Source organism: Podarcis melisellensis (genome assembly GCF_964234715.1).
Source record: "Podarcis melisellensis genome assembly, chromosome: 14".
In the NCBI taxonomy this organism is placed as follows: domain Eukaryota; kingdom Metazoa; phylum Chordata; class Lepidosauria; order Squamata; family Lacertidae; genus Podarcis; species Podarcis melisellensis.
Window position 1 is genome coordinate 16,033,170 of NC_138546.1, and position 22,700 is coordinate 16,055,869.

Genomic DNA, 22,700 nt, shown 5'->3' on the forward strand with positions numbered 1-22,700 from the left:
ATTTTACAAAGGGATATGCAGTTGTTTCATAATGGTTTCATTACATATGACTATCAATCACTCCTCTCTGCCTCAAACCCAATCCTAAAACATATATGGAAGTAATCTCCCCCCCCCCCCAAAAAAAGTTCTGTGAAATATATTTGTTAGAAAGCATCAGCTGGAACCCAAGCCTTCAAGTTTACATTCTTGGCACACTTTTTAATTGTTTTGGGCTATTCTATGTTGTGTCAGTAGTTTACACAATTTTTAAAAATCCATAAAATTTAATGTGGAATTAAAAGTCATCTTTTTTTACACACAATAGGTATCCAAATTTCATAAACAAGGCAGGACTAGCCAGAACGGCAATGACGATCACCTGACGTTTGAAAGACTTTCGATTTTTTTTTTTCATTATTCTGTGCTACTGAATGACCAAAGATTTACAGCATTCAGTTCCACACAAGGGATGATTAAATAAATGAACATCCAACATCCAGGATGAGAGCCCAATTATGTAAAGAGGCTGGATATTCTAGTCTGTTTGAAAGTTACTAACGCGTGCTCTGGTCCATCGGGTCAGGAAGAGTCGGACACGACTAAACGACTAAACAACAACAAACGCCAACATACCCAACCCATTCTCCCGTCCTCTCCCCAAATAGTGTCCAGTGTCTCCTGGCTTCATCCCGAATGCAAAGTATTCCACCCACATTATTCCCCCTGCTTCCAGTTTCAACTTCAGGTCCCACGTCACTCCTGTCAAACTGTGTTGATGTAATATATTTTTTGCAAAGGACAATTTAGCTTCCCAAAGTTCTCCATCATTCCTTCTTAATCCCCAATCGATTTCACTCCTTCCCGTTCTCTTTGGGGCAGGAGTTTAACGTCAATGATTTCTGCCGTCTTCTAAATCGCCCCCCTTACCGCTCCAGATCCGCCCCAAGGAAACGAATCTCTTCCCTCCAGACCCGCTCTAAGGAAGTGAGCCCTTTACTAATCTCACTTCCGACAGCCGGGGCTCCGAGGCTACAATCCGATACACATTTCTCCAGAAGTCAGTCCCACTGCATTTTACTTTCTAGCTAACACGCGAGCTTAGTGGTGCATTTGAAGTCTTCTCGATACACATCCTGGAAAGGGAAGCACCGATCTTCAAGGAATAGCATTTGGGCCCAAGTCCTACCTGCTGCATGGATGCACCGTTGCGACGCCGGTACCAGATCCCTGCAGCCTAAAGGCCGATCTTGAAAGGTCCCGCTCCGCTGCCCAAATCTCCCTAGCCCCTTGGATTGTTACTCCCACCCTTACGCCTTGCTCGTACACTGGAGACTGATAAGGTCCCCTTCCGCTTCCTCGTTGCCTCCGCGCTCAGCAAAGGGGCGGGAAGCAAAGGGCTGGGGAAAAGCACCCAACGGGCCCGGCTGAGCGCGCAGGCAGCCACGCCCCCACAGACCCCAAACAAATCGCTTCATTGGCCGGCCGAAGCTAGCAGGAAGGCGGAGCCTGAGGCTGCGGTGGTAAAGGTGACCAATCGAAGCGCCGCGCGCGGCTGATGACACCGGACCAGAACTGGGCCAATGGCGTGGCGGGAGTTAGGAGGCGAGATTCGAGGGAAGAGCAAGGAGGGCGGGAGAGGGGCCGAAGCGTTAGAACCAGATTCTCATTCGCTAGAAGGGAATAGACGCGCGCCGATCGTAAAGGGGAAGGGCCCGTGTCATCTGCTAGCATTTCCATTGGCTAGTTTCCTGTTTGACTGGCAGGTGGTAATGGAATACATAGCCGGTGGGATTTTTTTGTAGGGGGAGGCCTGTTGAGTTTTGCAGCATTAACAAAGGGTCTTGTAGTACGTAGAGTATTATAACTGTTTTGCATGGAGTCAGTTTTGGTAGATTATTAGAGCCTCCTTCATCAGAGGCATGCTCTGCTTAATTGGGGGCATCTTAAAAGGCAGCTGCTTTATTATGGCATCTTCATGCACCTGGTGAGATTCAGTGTTGTAGTTCAGGAAACATTAGAAGGTAAATAATCGGTTATTCTTGGAGATGCCAACAGATTCTTTGCTGATGTAGCTGGAAGCGACGTGGAAAACTGTTTTTAAAAAGATGAAATTATCATAGCTATTGCCTTGCAAACCATACTAACTCCAGCCCGTTGTGAGCCATTCCTGTGGTTTTTTGCTCACTACAGAATTATTTCGGATCCGTGGGCGCGTTAAAGGAGTTTCAGCAGAATTTATTTCCATACAGTATTTATAACGAGACTCTTAGCGATAATAATTCATTTGAGTATATCAGTCTGCAGGGTGTGTGTGTGTGTATTTGCAACATAAAAATAAACACCAGTTTTGCCTGTGCTCCCGGCAGGGCCTCTCTCGCTTTTCATTGGGATTTTTCTATTTACCTGTGGATGGCGGATATTGAACCTGAGACCTTATGCTGCATGCAAACCATCTGCTTTCCCCCCCTCCAAAGCCCCCGCGTTCTTTGCACACATGAAGAGAAAGTGAAAGGGAGGTTCAACTCTCCTTAGAAGGAATGCCTTAAGGAAAAGGGAGCTTTTTAAACCACCAGGAACTTAAACTACTTACAAGTAAGAAGGAACTAGCGCCCTTGCTCCTACAGAAACACAACTGACCTAAGGGGCAGCGAGTTGAGAGCTCGGGGATTTCCGTGAAGATTTCCGCGAAGCGTTCCCCTTCGGAAAACTTCGCGTTCCTTCGGCTCCGTGTTCGGGTGTTTCCGTAACGGCCGCCGTTGTCAAGGGTAACAACGCTCAGCATCTCGTCGAGTCGGGCTTGAGGCCCGCCAGGCCTCTCTCTCGGGCTGAGGTGGCGCTGTGAGCCGGTAAGCGACAAACTCGAAGTGGGGCTGGGGGCAGGCTGGGATTCAACTTGGACTCGCTTCTTTCGATAAGCTCCTCGGGGGTGGGGGTTGCTTCTCGCGAAGGCCGTGGCCCGAACTGGCGCCTCTGGGGCCGGCCCTGTCATGGGAGAAGGGAGGGAAACGTAACTTTCGTGCGCATTCAGGTTGGCGATGAGACCCGAGGAGTTGGTGTGAGGGCCATGCTGGGCGATGGGGAGCGTTTCAGCATGTCTCTCTCTGTGCTTACTATTATTTCAGCATCTCTCTCTCTGTGCTTAATAATAATAATAATAATAATTAATAATAATTGTGGCTCAGGCTTCTCACCTTTTGGGTTGCCTTTTTAACACCTGTGAGACCCAGGCAGGAATTTAAAATGCTCCACGGATGGTATCTCTAACACCCAGCAAACTCGTCAAGATGTACTGTATAAGAAAGGATCCAATGCATGCTGGAAATGCTAAATTTTTGACTGGTTTAGATTAACTCTTGTAATGAGAAACATCAAAAAGTGAGGGGATGAGTTGGTTACTAGCAATCTAAGATACACAATGATAGGCATCCCAACCAAGAACTTTAAAAGAACCAAGTAAGAACGGGAGGGAAGTCAGAGGTAATTAGAACATCAATAAGTTGAATGGCAAAGAATATATTTTTGTTTCTTTATTATGATTTGGAAATATTTGTATATCAACAAGAAATTGAAACTTCACATTGCGATCTTATGTTAAGTAAGCATTTCTGTTGTAAAAAACCAATAAAGATGAATTGCAAAAAAAAGAAAAAGGAAATGCTACATGTGGTGGACGCGTAAGAGAGCAAAAAAGTATTGCCCCTCCTCACTTGGCTCATATCTAAATTACAGAACAGCCATCTCCCTCTCTCCTCTTGGTGTGTATTCATTCCCATGATTGCCCTAAGTGTGTCTGGTGGCCACATTTGACATGGCCTCAGAAGCTCCCCTCCTTTGGCTCCAATGTTCTTCAGCCCTTCAGATGATGAGAGCTGGCTAAGTTAGAAAAACCATAAAATTCTTCTTTTAGTATTCTGTATAGAACAGCTACTTGTTCTGGCCATTACTTTCTAGAAGTAAATAATGGTTTAGTATATGTTTTATATGCATTCTGGCCTGGGTTATTTATACAGTTCGTATTTCACCCCTCGTGCCGGGTGAATACAATGAAATAAGACTACATGAAGGTGAGTTCTATCACTCAGTAACACAGTAGGTGATGACTGCAGGTATTGTGAGGACCATTATGGGAAGCCTACTCTCAGTGAATCTGGACCAGATTGACCTAGTGAGCTGCAGGATCCAGTGCCTTGTAGGGGACATCACATCTCCCAGCTCCTGTCTGGAGCAAGGGTTTTTCTGACCTGCTGGTGGGTGGCAGAAATAATGCCACTGATGAGCTTTGGTAGACATATGCTGCATTTTCCCCTCCACGTCTCACCTTGGTAGGGTGGGGAGAGAAGGGCTACTGTTTAAAAAGTATAAATTTAAATTCCTTGTGTTTGCACTGTAATGGAATGCAAAAATACTTAATTTTTTATATCTTTTAAATATGTAGATTAGACTACATTTCCTATTGATGCTCAGGACTTATTTTACAGTTAGTTTGTCTCTAAATACTTGTTTGTGTTGTAGCTCTTTATCATGGCTGTGTACGTTGATCATCGTATAGAAGCTCTCGAGTCCCGTGGACGCCATTCTCACATAGCTTGGCACCCTCAGCAGCCATTTTTGGCTGTCGCATCTATTAATTTAAACTCTGGTGGCAGTGTGGATATTTTTCTAGAACAGGTGAGCATTCTAAAACTTTCTCTTTTTTCTTTTTTTGCACTAGCTTTGAACACTGCTGCATCTGTAAAGATACAGAAGTTCAGTTTTGTTAAACTCAGTTTTTTATGTGTTATATATACACAGTGTCCTAGTTCACTTTAAATCCATTGAATTACGTCAGGATTTATTACTTTGCTGTTATTATGTCTAAAGTTTTATAGGTGCTGTGCAAATATTTTAAGAACACACACTCTGCCCACAGGCTTCTGATTAGATGTGATATAAAACACTTTTCCTTTCCACCTTGTCTTGGGAAAGGAAAACGGAGGGTTTCCCCTCTTCCAAGTTGGGCCTTTAGAGAAAGCACCATCCTCTGTGCTACCTTTTGCAAGACCTGGAGAGAGAGAAGAGCCTACCCTTTGTTTTCTCAATTGAGAAGAACGATGAGGCCTTTTTTTTGGTTGTTTTTTTCAGTTAGACTTTTACAGAAAGCATTAAAAATAATTACAAAAGCCCAACTTGTAGGAGGAAGAAAGCATCTTTCCTGCGACTGATGGGAGTTGGAAGGAAGTTCAACAATATCTGGAGGGCTACCCCAATGCAAACCCTTTTCCTAGTGTGTTTATGCACTGCAGAGCAAAACAATAGGCCTTTTTTTCTACATTCTACCCAGCAACAAAATTCAGCTTACAGTGTAGTTTTAACTTTCTTTTAAACATAATTAGTTCAGTGGAAGGTAGAAAAGGAGGACTTCTTGTATCACACATGATAGGAGCTAGAATGACCCCTGGAGGTAGAACACCAGTTTATTTGGAGAACGCAGAATGCTTGACTTTTCAGAAGGCTGAAAAGAAGGAATGTAAAAAAGATCTGTGTCATGTTGTTCGCAGGGGGAATATGTGTGTGATGCACACTTGGAAAGAAGCTTCCAGGCCACATGCCTCAGTTGGCATCCAACCAAACTGATACTGGCCGTGGGCTGTGAGATGGGCGACGTGGTGGTGGTGAACAAGCAGGACAAGGAACATCATGCGGTACCCTCCAACCATAATGCTGATATTACAATTCTAAACTGGAGTACTAATGGCACCCGACTAGTTTCTGGCGACAAAGTAAGTAGCAAAATCAAAATGGTTCTTTGATGAACATAGTTTTAATAGGTACTACAGACATGCAGCTGTATAATAAACTGAAAGAAATGTGGAGGTGGCAACAGTGTCCTGGGACAAGAATAGGAAGAGGCATTCTAAAGGACCAGGAAACAAAGTAGGAGGCCAATATTGGGAATGGAGTGCCAGAATCCACAGGACTTTATGTTACCTAGGACTACTTTTCTAGCGTACTATATTGACTTCTGAGAGTACAGACAGTACAGTTGTCTAGCTCTAAACCTCCATTGGCCTGTGTTTGCTGTGGGAATGCTGGGAATTATCTGTGATATGGAAATGAATAGAAAAGTCCCTTTATAGTGTAGGAGCCCCTCAAGACACAACCCTACCCTTTTGGTGTTGTCTATGTTGTTTTAGAATGTCTGAGCTATACAATCCCCAGAGGACTCATTTAGTCTGTGCTATTTCGACTGGTTTGTTGATGTGACGAATTCTGTTGCCAGTGTGTAGCACGTTGTGTGTGGCTAACTGAAGTGACAGCACATTGTGTCTCATGCACCACATTCTGTCTGCTTTTTCAAGAGCTGTGTTACCTCTTCGTTGTTTAATGCAAGGGTATCAAAATAAGAGGGCAGGAAGGTCCTGAACAGACAGGAATATACGGTATTGTTGAAAAGCAAAAAGCTCAGTGTATGTTTCCACAGCTTGTTCCGTTTTGTCAACATTAAAGTGATATTTCTCTGCTGTGTGTTTGCAAAATGAAAAAGAGGATATTTCTCTGCTTTGTGTCTGCAAAATGAAAAAGAGAGCAACATGAGGGTCAAACCAGGTGATATGGGAGAGCTGTCATCAGGATCTTCTGGGTTTTTTAAAAACCCAACAGCATTAATAGTAGTTTGTGGAGGTGGCTTTGGCTCCAGAGATTTAAAATTTTATTATTAAAATTGTCTGTTTCCTGTTTGAAAGTTAGTACTTGCCTGCGGGGTGTGCGTGGAGATTGCAGGTACCTGTAAGCCCACTCGACCCATGTTCCAAGAGGATGCATTAGCAAACTGAGCATAGATGTAGAATGGTCAGTGCACTGTAGATGAACAGAGGGCTTTTGCTTGGCTACTTTAAAAAAATGAAAGTAATTGGAAATGAAAAACTTTTGGGCTTATTCATGACGCTCATATGACATGGCAGCTGCAATTTTCAATCTGTTCATGTTTATTTTCTAGCACTGGCTATCAGAGACTAATGTTGTCATGTGTATGCTGATGTCATGTGGTACAATGCGCTGGATCCACTGGTGGGCGAAGAGTCGGGGGGAGCGCAGTGCCCCTGGCAGCGCGATCCCAGTGGGGTGCTATCGCAGCTGCCCCCTGCCCGCGCTGGGCACCATGCCCCCACAGGCTGCATGCCATGCCCCCAGGGCACGCGCCCCCCCGCCCTCCGCCTCCCCCCCCCCCCGGTGCTGGAGCATGAAGCTCCGCCACTGGCTGGATCCAGGTTTGACATACTGCTGCAGGGGCAGCCCTTCAAGTTCTCTTCTGTTGAATGCCAATAGCCGATTTGCATTGTCTCTATCACATTCTGTTGGCATGTGTATTACCACCTTTGCACATAGCAGCACAGCTGGGAGATGTCACAGGCTGTTGTGCTCTGAGTGGCAAAGCAAATTGGCTCTGAATGTATTTTCTATCTTTCCTTGCTTATTTCCAGCTTTTGTCAAACAATCCTAAAACAACGCCACAATTCTCAGTATAAAATGCCAGTAATAAAAGCATTGTGTCAACTCTCTTAATTTTTCTTGTAACCTTTATAGCTTGGTGTCCTTGTGTTATGGAGGATGGACCAGCGGGGTAGAGTTCAGGGCCCCCCTCTGCTTAAGCATGAATATGGAAAGCATCTCAATTACTGCATCTTCCGACCACCCCCTCCTGGCGAGTAAGTAGCACACTCTGGCCAGACTTCTGATAGGCAATAGAAAACAGGTGGAATCGGACCTGCTGACTTCCTCAGTGTCCAGTCAACAGTATCTATGTTGGATCAGACCTCCTCTTATTTTGAGTGTTTTTGTAACTCATATACTCCCACCATTCATGTTCATTAAAGCTTCTACTCCATCTTCTAATTGACCTTGCTACTTACTGTTGTCTGTCTTCCTCCTAAATCCTCTATTGGAATTAATCTACTTTTTCAGTGTCATGCCCAGATCCTTTGCCTTCTTATGAACCTGCTTTTCTATTCTGCTTTCATGGTCCCATCACCAGTTCTATTCTGGCTGCACTCCTGCTCTCTGTCCAGATATAGTTTTGCAACATCCTATCTCATGTTAGTCGCTTTTGAATCTCCATTTCTGTTCTAATTTATCTGGAAAATTTATTTCGTGCTTTTACCATTAAAAGTGTCTTACTTAAATTTTAGTAAAAGCAAAATAAAACCAAGAAAAATAACAACAAATACCAAAAAGCAGCAACGAAAGCTATGAAAGACCTGAGAGAATTGTTTCTGAATGCAGTGTAGATTTGTCAACACACAGCAAGCAAAATCTCTTTTGTTGTGGTGAGATCTTGTTGGTAACCAGGGGGTGGTATTCAACTAGGTTTTACTCAGATTAGAGCTGTTGAAATTGCCATATTCTGAAATAACTGAGGTTTCTGATTGATTTTCAAAAACAGCCCTTTGTGAAACACATTACAGTAATCTAACCCCACAGGCATCTTTTTATCCTTGGCAGTGACCCTGGAAGGACACTATGCCATGATGGCCATGACACTGGCCCTTCCACAGTGTCATTGCGGGGTGGGGCAGAAGGTGAAATGGCCTTGGAGCAGATTAAAAGTGCTGCTTGTCACAGAAACAAAAAGAAAGAACAGAAGCAAAGAGAAGGGCAGGGAGCAAAGCCACTGTTTTTGAACATTAAACTTTCAGCACACCACTAGCACAAAATTAAACTGCCACATAAAACCTTCAGTACTTTCTTTAATTACTAATAACGTCCAGAAACATGCTAATACTGGAAAAGAGCTAATACTGGAAATCATGTTTGCAGTAGTTTGAGGGATTCTGCTCTAGGCCTGGAGTGAGGCTTTCCCCTTTGTCATAAGCGATGGCTGCTTCTGACAGTTCCTCTAAGAAAGGAGCCAAAAATAACATGCTGTGTTGTTGCCTGCAGGGACTTGGTACAGCTAGCAAAAGCTGCAGTCAGTGGAGATGAGAAGGCCCTGGACATGTTTAACTGGAGAAAATCTGGGATGGGCATGCCTCTGAAAATGGGACCGCAAGAAGGGCTGTCCTTCTTCATCAGTGTGACAGATGGTACGGAAACTGCTGTAGCCTGGTGGGAAAAATCACTTTATTGAGGCTTTCTTTGCTTATATATTGTCAGGAGGTAAAAAAATAAATAAATCTGAAAGGAATGGTTTGGATGATCCTTCCGGTCCAATTCTCTCCCATTCTTATGGTGAAAGATATCAGTAGATCCTCCTTTTTCCAAGTTCTATTTTCTTAGACAAACATCATTTGTGGAAACAGACTTTATGACTGAATTTATTGACTGTATAATAGTATTTGTTAAACTCTATCAAATTTGATTTCTTAAGACTACAGTAGTAGTAAAATTGTGATTAAAGGTGCAGTGCAGTACAGGTTTGCAGGAGAATACTGATAAGGTGAAAGTGTCGCACCGCTGCCAGTAAAGTACTTTCTTCAGACTCGCTTCTATCAGACTCAACTTTACTATACTGTATTCTGTTATTTCCTTTCTGAAGAAGAAAAGGACATCGTAAAAAGGGGCCTCTAAATCTTGCATGATTTAAAAACGCACTTGTACTGCTTTCCACTTGATGGGGCTGTGTACCTCCAAATTGGCCCCTGTAAGAGATACAAGATGCCACAATACTGGTTTGGTCTACATCTTATTGCTGCATGCCAAATGAGAATAGCACTCTTTTTTCTTTTACTTTTTTGCTTTTGACAAAACCAATATTGTTGCATCTACCTTCTCTTATAGTCTCTTAGTTTGTAGGTGCACAGCCCCACCTAGTGGTAAGCAGTAGAGGTATATCTTTAAATCATACAAGTTTTGCCTTTTCCCATACCTTCTGTGGGCCAAAACGAAGTAAAGGACAGAAGAAAATTGCCCATCTAGTTCAGTACCCTCTTCTCACAATGCCCACCCATCTATGGGAAACCTTCAAACAGGACCCGAACATAAGTGCACTCTGTCTTCTTGTGGTTTTGTATAACAGGTTTTCAGAAGCATTACTGCCTCTGACTGGAGGTAGAGTTTAGGCATCATGGCTAATAGCCATTGTTAGCCTTCTCAGTGAATATGTCCAATCCTTTTTTAAAGCCATCCACATTAGTGGCTGTCACTTCCTCTTGTGGGAGCGAGTTCCATAATTTAACTTCACTGTGTGAATAAATATTTGCTTTTATCTGTTCTGAACCTTCCAATATTCAGCTTTATTGGATGTCTACAGGTTTGTGTTATAAGGGACAGTTGCTTCTTGGGGGAGTAAGGGAGAGCTATTTGACTGCTCTAAAATCTACATGTTGGTCTCCCATCATTTACGCTGTTGATATTGAAAGTGAGAAATACCCATTTCAACACTATCCTACCGTCTCTTTATGGTGCATTAATTTTTTGCTGCCTTTTGTTTTCAGACCCTATATAAGTTTTGTCCTCATATTAGCACAGCTCTTGTAAACTTTCCAAGTGAGCCTTTGTGTGGTTCTGCAGTGAAACTTTATCTACAGGGCAATGAAAAGCCCCAAACAGCCCGTACCTCTATACTAATAAAGGATCTTGAAACAGTGGGTGGTCTTGCAGTATCCTGGCCACTTCGAACTTTCAAACAAACCAAGCCTGAAAGTCCTGGAATCCTAATCAAATTAAAGCTTTTACAATGGTGCTCCACTCACCTAGGCTTTTCAGTCATTTTAATTGCCTTTTTTGTTTTGTTTTTTAGCTCTCTGATTAAAAGCTTTGAATCTCTCTATAGGAGCTTTATGCAAGTGAGGGGCAACTCTGTAGTTGTAATAACTGGCCATCAGTACAGGGAATTACTTTGCGTTTAGAATTTTGCTTGTAAATGTTTTCTCTGTGTTGTGTTAAGGGTTTAAAAAGTATAGTTGTTCCCTTTGTTTGTTTTGAGATTTCTTTTTAATCCTTTTCAAGAACCAGTTAGCTTCAGAACCCTTTCTGGTGTCAAATTGTGAAGAAGTAAACAAATATTTTTAAAAATAACAATTTCCTGTCATACAGTACATGGTTATTTTAAAACCTGTTTGCACGGTGCTTTGATATGCCTTAACTAAAGCAATCAAAATAAATTAAAAAATTAAAAAATTGTCCAGTAGCACCTTAGAGACCAACTAAGTTTGTTCTGGGTACAGTATAAGCTTTTGTGTTCATTCACACTTCTTCAGATACCTTAACTAAAGCAGTTAGCATATGAGGAACACAATGTACTACATTATTTTAAACTGTTTTAAGCATTATGTTTAACTAGTATAACCCACCCAGGTCCTTAGGATGAAAAAACCCAATAGTAATAGTAATAGTAATAATAATAATAATAATAATACATTTTAGATGTGTCATTAAAATTCCTTAGCTGTACATTTGTAAAATAAAATAAAATAAAATTGTAGTAAGCTGTGGATAGAAATCTTTTTGTAGATATGTGTATTCTACAGGAAGATGTGAATGGTTATAGCTCCCTGTTGTTCACTGGGTAATAAATTCTGATTTCCCTTTGTGTAATGCATGAACCAACCTTTGACAAGTGCCTTATAATAATGTTTGACAAGAACATAATAGTGGTTCACACTTTCCCAAACAGTAGACATTATTGGGTACCTTTTCTACTTTTTATTTTGCTTGGAAGCATAGAAAAGTAGATTATACAGGTAGGAAAAAGGTAGGTGGCATTAATGCTAAAGTAGTGCCAGCCTGCTTTAAGAGCTTTGGATCTTGACCTGCACAGAAAAGCAATTCCTATTGTACTGTTGTTGTTTCCCCCCACTAACCTCCATTCTGGTAAATTGGTGTGATGCATTTCAAGAACTTGCAATAGTCAATATCTGTCAGGATTTACTTAGTGTTCTCTTGAAATGACCTGGCTATACTAAAACCAAGGGAGAAGCCTGTTTTGTAATACAGTACTGTATTATAAGTCTGTGGCAATATGGATACTGAGCAAAATAAGCTTGATCCTGTATTACTTTTTATTTAAGCTGTAGTAATATTATAATGTACCAGAATCAATCAACCTTGATTTCATTGCAGGAACTGTGCATTATGTGAACGAGAGGGGGAAAACGAGCCAGGCATTGACCACAGAGAGTTCAGTCCAAAAGCTGCTTTTCATGGAAAAAGATATATTGGTAGTAATAACGGAGACTCTCCTCTTATCTCTTCACAAAATTTCTCTTGAGGGAGAAGCAGAGGAGGTCTTGAAGGTAGGCACCGTAGGCTGTATGATAACATCATTTAGAAGAGAAAATTGATTCTTTGGTTTTCTGACTAGTCTGCAGGCTGCACAAAAGAATCTTGAAGGCAACTTATTGTGCATTGTGGAAATTAGGATTCCAGATGCTAGTTGAGTATTTGAAGTGTTCTCTCCTTTTGAACATTCTTGCTTAAAACAGTGAGTCCGCTGAGCTACACTGCACTAGGTTGGAGCCATGTATTTCAGCTGGCCATGAACTTTAAGAGAGGACACTTAGTAGTACGGTGTATGTCTTACATGAAGAATGCTCCTTGGTGAGGTAGCAGGGCTGGGAAAGACCCCTGTTGGTCTGAGCTGCTACCAGTCAGAGAAGACATTGGCCTAATTGGAACCAATGGTCCAACTCCATATTAAGACAGCATAAAACGTTCAGTGTGTAGCTGTCAACGAAACACTTACCCTAAATTGGAGCCACAGGAGGATGTCCCCACTTGCTTCTGCAAGTGTAGAACTGTCCCTGACAGTGAAGCAAATGAGGAATCATCTGCTTACAAGGAAGCTCTGTGTGTGATTTGGGCAGGGTTTTTCTCAGCCTCATACCCTTAGCTGTAAAATGACAGCAATTGCTGACTTTCATAGGAAGGATTGTTAATAAGATAATAGCTGTTTTAATCTGTCGCAGGAAAAACAAAGTCTTGTGGTTCCATGAGGACTAAAGATATTTATTGCTGCATATGTTTTTGTGAACTAGAGTCTACTTTGTCAGATGCATCCTGTAATAAATTTGTTAGTTTTTACAGCCCTGTAAGATTCTTTGTTGTACAATCGTCTGACAACTGTAAGCAAACTGACACTGATACCTAAAAACATACATTCAAGCCTTAAAACATGAGCTATCTGAGAAGTAACCTCATTATTTGCCATGATTCCACCCCAAGCCCATTGCTGCCAAGTAAGACAAAGAGAGTACCTTGTGTTTTCAGTACTGTCTCCTTGCATAACTTATCAGGTGAAGCTGAGTGGAAGAATGGGTCATTCCTCTGATATCATTTTGATTGACCGTAGCCTTCTTATAGCAGCAACAGGTGAAACAGTTCTCAGGTAAGAAAACTGGCAGGGGGGGCTTGGCTTAGTACCAGGTTGTGGGCTGTGTTGCTATTTAGATACTATGTCTTTTTTCAGATAAATTTCATTGAACAGTGTCTTTAGCCTGATTGTGAACCATTTGCCCCCATTTTAAAGGGTCACCATATTGAGGGCCAATAAGAATGTGAGCTGCAGATTCAACAAATCTTGCCTATGCCACACACTTGCTAGATGGCTTTAGGAAAGCCTCCTATCTTCAACCTCTGCCCCCAAATATGTGAATAATAATGCTGTTCTAGCTTGTGGATTTGCCATAAGGGTTACTGGGAGAATGTATGTGAAGGCCTTGGAACATTTGAAATGTGCTATGTAAATGCTGCAGTGTTGTTGTTAAAAGGATTATAGCAGACTTCCCAACCTGGTGCACTCCAGATGTTGGATTACAATTCCCATCAGCTCCAGCCACCATGTCAGGCTTTGGGAGCTTGGCTTCCTCCCCACTTGGCCGTAGTACAAAGAGAAAGCAGTCTCTTACCAGTAACAAAAATGCTTAATGAATGCAACAAAAGAACAAGCGACCATTCTCAGAGTGCAGGTGCTCCTAATTAAGGTTCCTCCCACTTCCCTCTAGTCACTTCTGTCTTCTCGTCTCCTAGCAACCTAATTTCTCAGCCATTGAGCCTTTTGCGAAGCCACCTTATCTAATCTCCTAGCCTTGGGACTGAGAGGATGTACATCTTCCAGTGAGAGAGAGTCTGCTATCTCATTCCCTTCCCTTTCTTCTTATTACTGTTCTGCCCAACTATTATCTTCCGAACTGTGACCCTCAGCAAACCACTGTTCCGAATCAACACTCCTCCACTGCTCCTGTGGAGTTTCAGGATCCTGGCCATGAGCAGGGATAGGAGTAGGCTCCCACCATTCCTCATCAGAGTTGTACTCCTCAGCCTGGTCTCTGACACGCCATGGCAATGGATAGGGATGGGGAGAATTGTAGTAGCCGCCCTCCCCCCCCCCGCCAAATGTGGAGAGCCCCAGGATAAGGCATAGCAATCCAGGATAAGGCCCAGTATGCCATTATAGTGTGTTCTACCATTAGCTGTTACTTCCCTGGAGCAGTGCTAAGTGAGGCAAGGAGGACTTCATTGTGCGTAAAGGTTGCTACAAAAGAGCAGAAGCTACACCAAAAAGGCAAATGTGGAGGAGAAAAGCTGAGGGCAGGATCTGTGCCTGTGGCCAGCTGTTGACAAGGTGATTTATTATCTACCCTCCTCTGTACTTTCTCTGTAGGTTCTGGGATTTGGAGAAAGGTGAGAACTATGTACTGGATCTGGATGAGCAGCTTGGGTTTGAAATAGGAGAGTGCCTCAACTGTGTTTCCTTTTGCAATGCTAAAGGTGAGGAAAAACTTCTTTCATTGACTTCTGATGACCCAGTTATTCAAATTTGCAGTCCCATGGTATTCATTCAATTACACTCTGCTTGGTGGAAAGTATCTATTGAAATTGCTATGAAATTAAAATGTAACTTTCTTATATGTAGTATAAATGTGACTGGAGAACTGTGCTACTGAAATAATAATCCCTAACAGAATGAAGGAGCTTGTAAAATAAACATATGAATTGTAAGAGGAATTTTAACAGGTATTAGGTAGGACATTCGCCTTCACACATAGATTATTCCTTGGCCTTCCACTTCTAAAGGCTCGGTGCAGGTAACAGGGCAGCAATACATTACTGCTAGCATTAAACTTTATTTTGTGCCATTTGGACACTGAATGCTGTTCAGAATCTGGAAGAAATATATGGCCAGGCTGGCAAAGAAGCCAGAGATAGGTGCTGAGCAGTGGGGAGAAGTGAAAGGCAGTTGGAGGTACAGATACTTTTAATACACTTCACTGATCAATTTCCCCTTAATATCCCAAGCCACTGTTGGAGGCAGCATTTGTGCTGTGTGCCAAACATTCAAGTTTTACCAAGGGCTATGGAGTGTTCTTAGTCCTGAATACAGATTCAAGTTATTTGTACAGTGTAGTATTATGTGTGGCTGCCATTCTTGTCTCCTTCAATGTTAAAACTGAAATCCTTTGTTTCTCTACTTCTCCTACCCTTTTCCTCCAAGCTCTATATCTCCCTCAATCCTTTCCTCTTTTCATCACCCCACACCTCACTCTAGGGCTTTATTACCCTGTTGTCCTTTTCTAGCTCCTCTATATGCACCTTTCATTTTTACAACTTGTTGCTAGCTTCCCTGCCATTGCCACATCTGTAGAGAAAAGCTGATTACTTTTCTTGGGGATTCTTCTTACAGTGCATACACTAGGCAAAGGTTTACACGGTGGTGGGGAACTTGTGCCCCCCCCAGGTGTTGTTGGAACTCACAACTCCCATCAGTGTCAGACAGCATGGACAGGATGATGGGAATCATAATCCAACAACCCCTTGAGAGCCACAGGGTTCCCATCCCTTTCCAAACGCAAGTTGTGTTATACAGTCTTGATTGCTTAGGCTAGAGCGTGATAGATTGTTGGGTTTTATATAGTCCAATATAAATGATGCTGATGTTGACCTGATCAGAAGAGTGTGGTGTACTTTGCAGGTCTCCTATCAGCTGGCACCGACAGAGGGAAGATAGCCATGTGGAGGAAGGTGGCATCCCCTTCCCAAAGCACTTGCTCACAGGAAGCCAAGGACAGCTGGAAGCTTCAAGCACCTACTGAGCTTGAGGGGAATATAATTCAAATACAGGTAAAGCAGTGAATATATTCCTTTCTACTTTTTTGTTTATTTACGTGTAATAGTGTGTACCATGGAGGATGGTTCAACAGTAAGCAGGTTTGGTGCACAGATCAAACTGCCTGAAACAGGCTGCTGCCACCCTTCCTCCTTGCTCTTCTCTCCCAACCCCTATTTTAAGTAGGTATGCATATATATGATTGCATGTCCAATTATAGTAGCGTAGGGCTGGACTCTCGTTGGGCAGATGTGTGCCTCTGATTTCTGTAACTTTTATGAATCTTGCTGGTTTCCCCTCCCGACCTATTTGGCACATTGGTTTCACATGACTCATGGTTCCTGAATTACTTGCAAAAGGAAACATCTGTACATTTCCCAGTCCTCCCCAACTGTCTTTAAAAATTATTTCACAGAGGACAGAAACCATGACAAATTTTTGTATCTGATAAGATTTCATGAGCTGGCAACTAGTTTTTCATCAAAATTCCATAGGATATATCCTTCCACATAAGAGGAGTTTTGTAAGCTATAGAAGTCACATCAGGTAAAATTAAAACAATTTGGGAACTGCTTTCAAAATTTCTATATACTCTGTCTTATCAGAAGTTACAGTATTAACCAGTGTTGCCCAGGCGTGCTGCCTTGAGTATGAGCTGTAAAAGAGAGCCCCTCCATACTACTAGACAGTAGTCTTCTTCACACTATTAGACTCTAGGGGAACCTGTGTCTCTCCAGATGTTGCTGAACTACAATTCCCATCTTCCTTTAACATTGACTATGCTGTCCGGCACTGATGGGAGCAGGATGTCAAGAGGGCCATGAGTTAATTTGTTTGCTTATTATTTATACCCCGTCCACCTGGCTGGGTTTCCCCAGCCACTCTGGGCAACTCCCAACAGAATATTAAAAACATGATAAAAGATCAAACTTTTTTAAAATGACTCCATGGGTACAGATGTTGCTTCAGCAGCAGTCATTCTCAGACCAAGCTTTAAATAGGAACTACAGCTCTATCTCAATAGCTATCTCTGTTTTTGTTGAGAGGAGCCTCTTGATTTAAAGGGGTTCAACCTGCTTTAGCACTCATTGACTCTCATGAAGCAGAGGAGGCTGTAAGTGTGCTAGGACTTCACTCAGGAATCCCCTAAGTCAAAGAAGGGCCACGTGACATCCTTGGGTGGGCCAGAGGGGTAGTGGCAGCACAGGCTCTTCTTGTATCAGTGCTTCCAGTTAGTTAGGTGCTCCTGGAGCTAGCCCAGAAGCCAATTCCCATTCCACTCCAAATCCACAAGCATGAAAACTGCTATAGAATTTTGAATTTCACTGAGTTAACATTTTAAAAAAGAAATAATGTAAGTGGTATTCACTCTTTGCTCATGCTTTTTTAAGAATCCAATGCTCTAGTTCAAATGCATTGTGTTAATTTTCTTATTTAAAATGAGTTACTTGTTATACTTAATCTCTCTTTCTTCATATTGTCTCTAGTGGGGATCCAAAAAAAATTTGTTGGCTATAAACACAGGCGGCTCTGTAGCAATCCTTAATGAACAGGCAATGTTGTCACACTTTCACCAGCAAGTGGCAGTGGTGCAAATTTCACCAAACCTATTCAACATTACCTCCTTCAGCACAGGAATGACTGATAATCTTCGCATCGACATGCACGTGAATGGCGTGTGTTGCACTAAGGTAACTTGCATCACTGCCAATAGATTTTCTTGTCAGGTTGGGGTTCTTTGTGGGGGGATGGAAAATATGTTGTTTGTTTATTTTAAAAAATTGGATGCAGAGCAGCAGTGATAATGGACACAGCAGCCAGTAAAGCATATACTGTGCAGGCAAGTACAGCTAAACAAACACACAATAAATGAGAGTTAACTCTGGTTAACTACCAAAACCTTAAGTAGACAGGACAGACCTAAAGGATAACTACAAATGTTTCAGGCAGACCTTCCTTGGGGTTCCCACAGTTGGGTTAGAAGCCCAGGAAAGGCCCTCTCTTTGGTAGCTACTCCGATAATTCTGCAAGCAAGGATACCTGGAGGAGGGACTCTAATTATAATCTCAGCTGTTTGGCAAGTTCATATAGGTGCAGACAGCACTCTGTTATCATCTTTTGTGCAAAAACAAAATTGCAAGGTTTTCCTCAAGAGAGAGGGAGCATATGACAACCAACTGCTATAGCAAGGCTTTTCCAGCCTCCAAATCCCAACCTCCTCCTGCTGTTACCTGTAGGGAGGGAAATTACCATAGGGTTTTCCTAGCCCCCTGATGTTAACATAAATATTTGCATGGGTGCAGAGGGGAGTGGATTTGAATCTTTGGTGGGGTTGTATGACATCTAAACAAGTCTAGCAGTTCAGAGCAAAGCCTTGTCTGTATGGGTGTAACATCCTTTCTTAGCAACAAGACGCAGAACACCTTCACTGCTTTCTTACTGTCTTAGTCTGAAGAAGCTCATTTGTATTCATTTTACATATTTACTGTCAGATTAATCTGGTATAAAACTCCCCCCCATCTCTCTCATAATAGTATAAGAATATTCCATGAAGACATTTTTTAAAAAATAAATTCTGGTTTTAATTCCCCATAGAGTCATCTCCTGAATTTCCATTGCTTATGGAACAAAATATAAGTAATAGAAAATAGGCTTGTCATTCAAACAAATTAATTGCCATAACACTGCAATTTATTGATAAATTAGTCCTGGGTTGCTAGTAGTAAAGGGTGGTAGCATTTAGCAAAAACTGGTTTTATGTATTTTCTGTTTGCAAAGCACAAGTTTTAAGATGCATTTTTAAAAAATTCTGTGGCAAACCTTAGGATGCTGTAGCATTCTGGAATGGAAAGCAAGTTGCTATCTTCGAACTCTCAGCTGCCACTGCACGAAATTCAGGTAAGATGAAGGGACTTCAGAGTAACTTGTGAGTGTGGATGTTGGATGCAAAGTACCCCGAGGATGTTTATACAGCCAAAGTATGTATGTCTGTATGTATGCATGTATTTAATATTTACAATCCATCCTTTCTCTATGGTGCTTGTTGGGTTTTTTTTTTGCCTTGTGATATAGGCTGTGCTGGAAGGTAGTGCTTTTCCCAAGACTACTTAGTGATGAGTGGAGATTTCCCACATCCAGACTCAGTACCTCTCCATATACAGTCTATATAAATGGTGGCCCAGGGAGGCAGCAGAGTCATAAAAGTATGCAGAATATAATTACCAAAGACTGAGCACGTGAATTCACTATGTTCAGGAGGCTGCGTCCCTGGTGCTCTTTTTATTGGATCCGGTTAAAAAGCAGGCATTGTATGTTTTATAAACTCTGAATAGTATTGAAGTCAAGTAGGTGCAGTAAGATCCAATATTCTTTCCTGCCCATGCTACCTTAGGAGCCTTATTCAATATGGTGCCGAGGAAGTATCTGGAAAGACTTTCTGTAGTGCAGTTTGCTGTACTTAAAAATATAGCCTCATATACATTTTTACATTTGATCTTGGATTGAATTACTCCATGAAAGACAAGGTAGGAGAAAAGTAGTGATCATTTTGCTGAGTGCTACACTGATTGATGGAAGAATGTGATGATGATTAATTGGAAATTACACATATTTTATGGACCATCTGGATGGAACTCTTAACTGTTTTTTTCAATAGGTTGCGATTGTAATGGAGACATTCTCTCTTATGTGGTTCCAGGTTCTTTCCCTTGTGATTCCCCCGTGCTGGCTATGCATGAAGAAAATCTTTACACAGTTGAGCCAAATCGTGTTCAAGTTCGCACCTGGCAGGTAAGCAAGCCAATTTTTATGTGAGGATGATTGCAGGCGGCTGCCTCACGAAGAAGGGTGGCAGGGTGACATTTGGCAGGTAGCAGAACTAAAGGCAGTCTTACCAATACAATCAGGCCAGTTAACAGTAATGTCATTGTTTATCCTTCCTGCCAAACCTGCTTACATAAAAGTGGCGATGATTAGATCAGAAAGGCGCACTTGGCAGCCTAATCCTGTGTAGAGACACAGAGGACCACAAAAATTAATTAAAAATGGCCTTTCCCCTTGATCTCTGCCCTATCCAACATTTTTCCTCAATTGGAGGAAATACCTTGAGGGGAAGAACTATCTAATTTTTCCAGTCTCTTCCCCCCACCCCCATTTCATTTCATTTGTGTGCTATGGTTTCCTGTAAAACTGAGGTAAGAAACCTCCAAATTTTCTTGGACTCCAATTCCCATCAGTCACAACTGGCATGGCTAGTGGTCAGGGCTCCATCAGGAGGAAGGGCAGGATATAACTCGAATAAATAAAATGTAAGGGAGTTGTAGTTCAGTGACATCTGAAAGGCGTCAGCTTCCCCATCCCTACTGTAGCAGAAGAAGTTAAGTGCCAGACTCCCATGCTGGGACAGTGGAATACTTCATAATTTGTTGTTTCTTTCCTGTGAGTGTGTGTGCTGATGACATATAACATTCAGACATCTATTTTGGAAACTGGGGCCCCAAATATTTAGATAGATAGATAGATAGATAGATAGATAGATAGATAGATAGATAGATGATAGATAGATCCTACAGTTAATATGTGATGTTAAAGTTTCAGATTTATAGAACTGGACAGTTGTGGAGGGTAACTTTTTTCTTTTCAAACATTTTGATGTCTTTGTTAGATATGGCGCTGTGGGTCTACTTGGTAATGATTCAAAATGGTCTTTTGTGGTAATATATCAATGAAAGGAAAGTGATGGTTTTAAAGTTGCTGCTCTTTTTCTCTGCTAGGGCACTGTAAAGCAGCTGCTGGTGTTCTCTGAATCTGAAGGGAATCCATGCCTCCTGAGTGTCTGTGGAAATTTCTTGACTGTGGGAACAGACCTGGCTCACTTTAAAATCTTTGATCTTTCTCGCAGGTACAAACAAATAATTAATGGAACTTGATTATATATCTTTTGGTTCCTTTTTAAATTTAAGGTTCATTGAAACATTATTCTTGACATTAAAATATGAGGGGTAGATTTTTGCTGTATTACAGATTTATGTAATGAATAAAAACTGAATTTCTTAAGAATTACAATTGTGTAGCAGAGATGACCTGTAGTGACTCAGAATTTGCAAGAGGCTTCAGACATGACCATGATCATAGATAATTCTGTTTGTATTAAAATATGGCTCAAGTATAATTTCTTTTCATGATTCAACATGTAGAACGTTTGTAGATGCTGAAGTTTTTGAAACTTCTAAGGTAGGTCAGGCACAGTACTGGTTGTGTCACATACTTTTTGGTGTGTTCTGTGATATTTCTTTTATACTTGTAGTGCAGAAGTTGACATGGTTGCGCTTGCTAGCATAGAGCAGGCATGCAGAGTTTGTGTGGGAAGGAAAGAACTTGTAATTCCATCTGGTATGATATTGACTAATAACATAATGAGCCATTTTCTTCCTCACTGTGGATTGCTCCTCAAAGATTACTTACCATGTGGATATCATTGCTTTGTAGGCGAATGGGACATATGCCAATGCTTCTCATAAATGCACATTATATGTTTTGCCAAGTATTGGCACAATGGGAACCTACAGTTAGCCTCAGCGAACTTTGCTCTATGTGTGCAGAGCAAAAAAAAGTCATCGCACATGAGGATACACGCTGGCTTCTTACAAAGAAGCGGGGGTCGTGTGAGAAATTAATATATGAAATGACTCACAAATGAGCCAGAAATGACTCTTGTGGTTACCAAAAAGGCAGCTATCTTAAGACCAAATTGGATAACTAGGAGGATTTTATTAAGATGCACATATTCCCATAATTTTGGTGAAGAGCTTGCTCTTGTTGAGCAGACTGCCCTAACTGCCTCATCTCCCCCACAGGGAGGCGAAAGCACACTCGAGTAGCAAGGCCCTGGGTGATCTGGTTCCAGGCGCTAGTGGGATTGCATCTGTAAAGTGTAACGCAAGTGGCAACAAAGTTAGCATCCTCATCAACAAGGTGAGTCTGGACTGTCCCTTGCCTATGACTAAAACCTGAATGGGGCATGGAATGGCTAGGCCAACAATGAATCTCTTGTTGGGACGAATCTGTGATCAGTTTATTACAGACTGCGTTCAAGCCATAGCTTGATGCTCTGTGAACTACCTATGTGCATTCGTGTTCTGATTTCTCAGCTGATTTATTGGGAAACCATGATTTGCCTGCAAACCAGGACTAGCACTAAACCAGGAGAAATGGAGCACACAAGGGATTGAGGGAGCAGGCAAACACAAAAGGTCATTCACATAACACTCAGCCATGGCTTGGCACCACATCTGAACCAACTTTACCAAAATGCAGCCATCTGCACTAAATTGCCAGTATCACACTGCAGGACAAACAGCTACAGGTTCCATACTTCCATACAGGTTCCATCACAAGTGTGATTTTAGTGAAAGCTTCTACATGGAGTCCAGAATGTTATAGAATAGATTTCTCCCATGCCATGCTATTCTGGATTGCAAAGTACAATGTTTCTTTGGATTATTTCTTCAACTCTGCCAGTTCTGTAGATACTGGAGGTACAGGCTGAAACCAAAAGCTGGTGTTAAGATGGGTTTGACTTTTCAAATAAACTCCACTGTCTAGGTAGATAGATAGATATGCACACACACATATCACAAGCATATATTATAATGGGTAAATAAAATCAAATAAATTTGTGCATTATGCATCTTAAAACAAT

The 22,700-nt window shown here is 41.8% G+C and overlaps 2 protein-coding genes across 4 annotated transcripts in view; one reads left to right on the plus strand and one right to left on the minus strand.

Annotated features, from left to right (window-relative positions):
* The window catches only part of CRAMP1 (cramped chromatin regulator homolog 1), a 38,891-nt gene extending 37,524 nt beyond the window's left edge, over window positions 1-1,367 (minus strand). The window contains exon 1 of the mRNA XM_081887926.1: window positions 1,169-1,367. The gene's annotated coding sequence lies outside the window, so the exon portion shown is untranslated. The remainder of the gene's footprint in view (window positions 1-1,168) is intronic.
* A 1,319-nt stretch (window positions 1,368-2,686) lies between these two features.
* The window catches only part of IFT140 (intraflagellar transport 140), a 281,216-nt gene continuing 261,202 nt past the window's right edge, over window positions 2,687-22,700 (plus strand). For 2 of the 3 annotated variants that reach the window (XM_081887921.1, XM_081887922.1), the window contains exons 1-14: window positions 2,688-2,828; window positions 4,495-4,650; window positions 5,520-5,741; window positions 7,546-7,667; window positions 8,899-9,041; window positions 12,019-12,191; window positions 13,191-13,282; window positions 14,558-14,664; window positions 15,866-16,014; window positions 17,488-17,691; window positions 18,826-18,898; window positions 19,698-19,789; window positions 20,773-20,900; window positions 21,856-21,973. In XM_081887921.1, the coding sequence (XP_081744047.1) occupies window positions 4,504-4,650; window positions 5,520-5,741; window positions 7,546-7,667; window positions 8,899-9,041; window positions 12,019-12,191; window positions 13,191-13,282; window positions 14,558-14,664; window positions 15,866-16,014; window positions 17,488-17,691; window positions 18,826-18,898; window positions 19,698-19,789; window positions 20,773-20,900; window positions 21,856-21,973 (1,770 nt within the window). In that variant the 5' untranslated portion in view covers window positions 2,688-2,828; window positions 4,495-4,503. Of the gene's footprint in view, window positions 2,829-4,494; window positions 4,651-5,519; window positions 5,742-7,545; window positions 7,668-8,898; window positions 9,042-12,018; window positions 12,192-13,190; window positions 13,283-14,557; window positions 14,665-15,865; window positions 16,015-17,487; window positions 17,692-18,825; window positions 18,899-19,697; window positions 19,790-20,772; window positions 20,901-21,855; window positions 21,974-22,700 lie in introns of all 3 variants that reach the window. The other variant, XM_081887923.1, reaches the window with a different exon arrangement.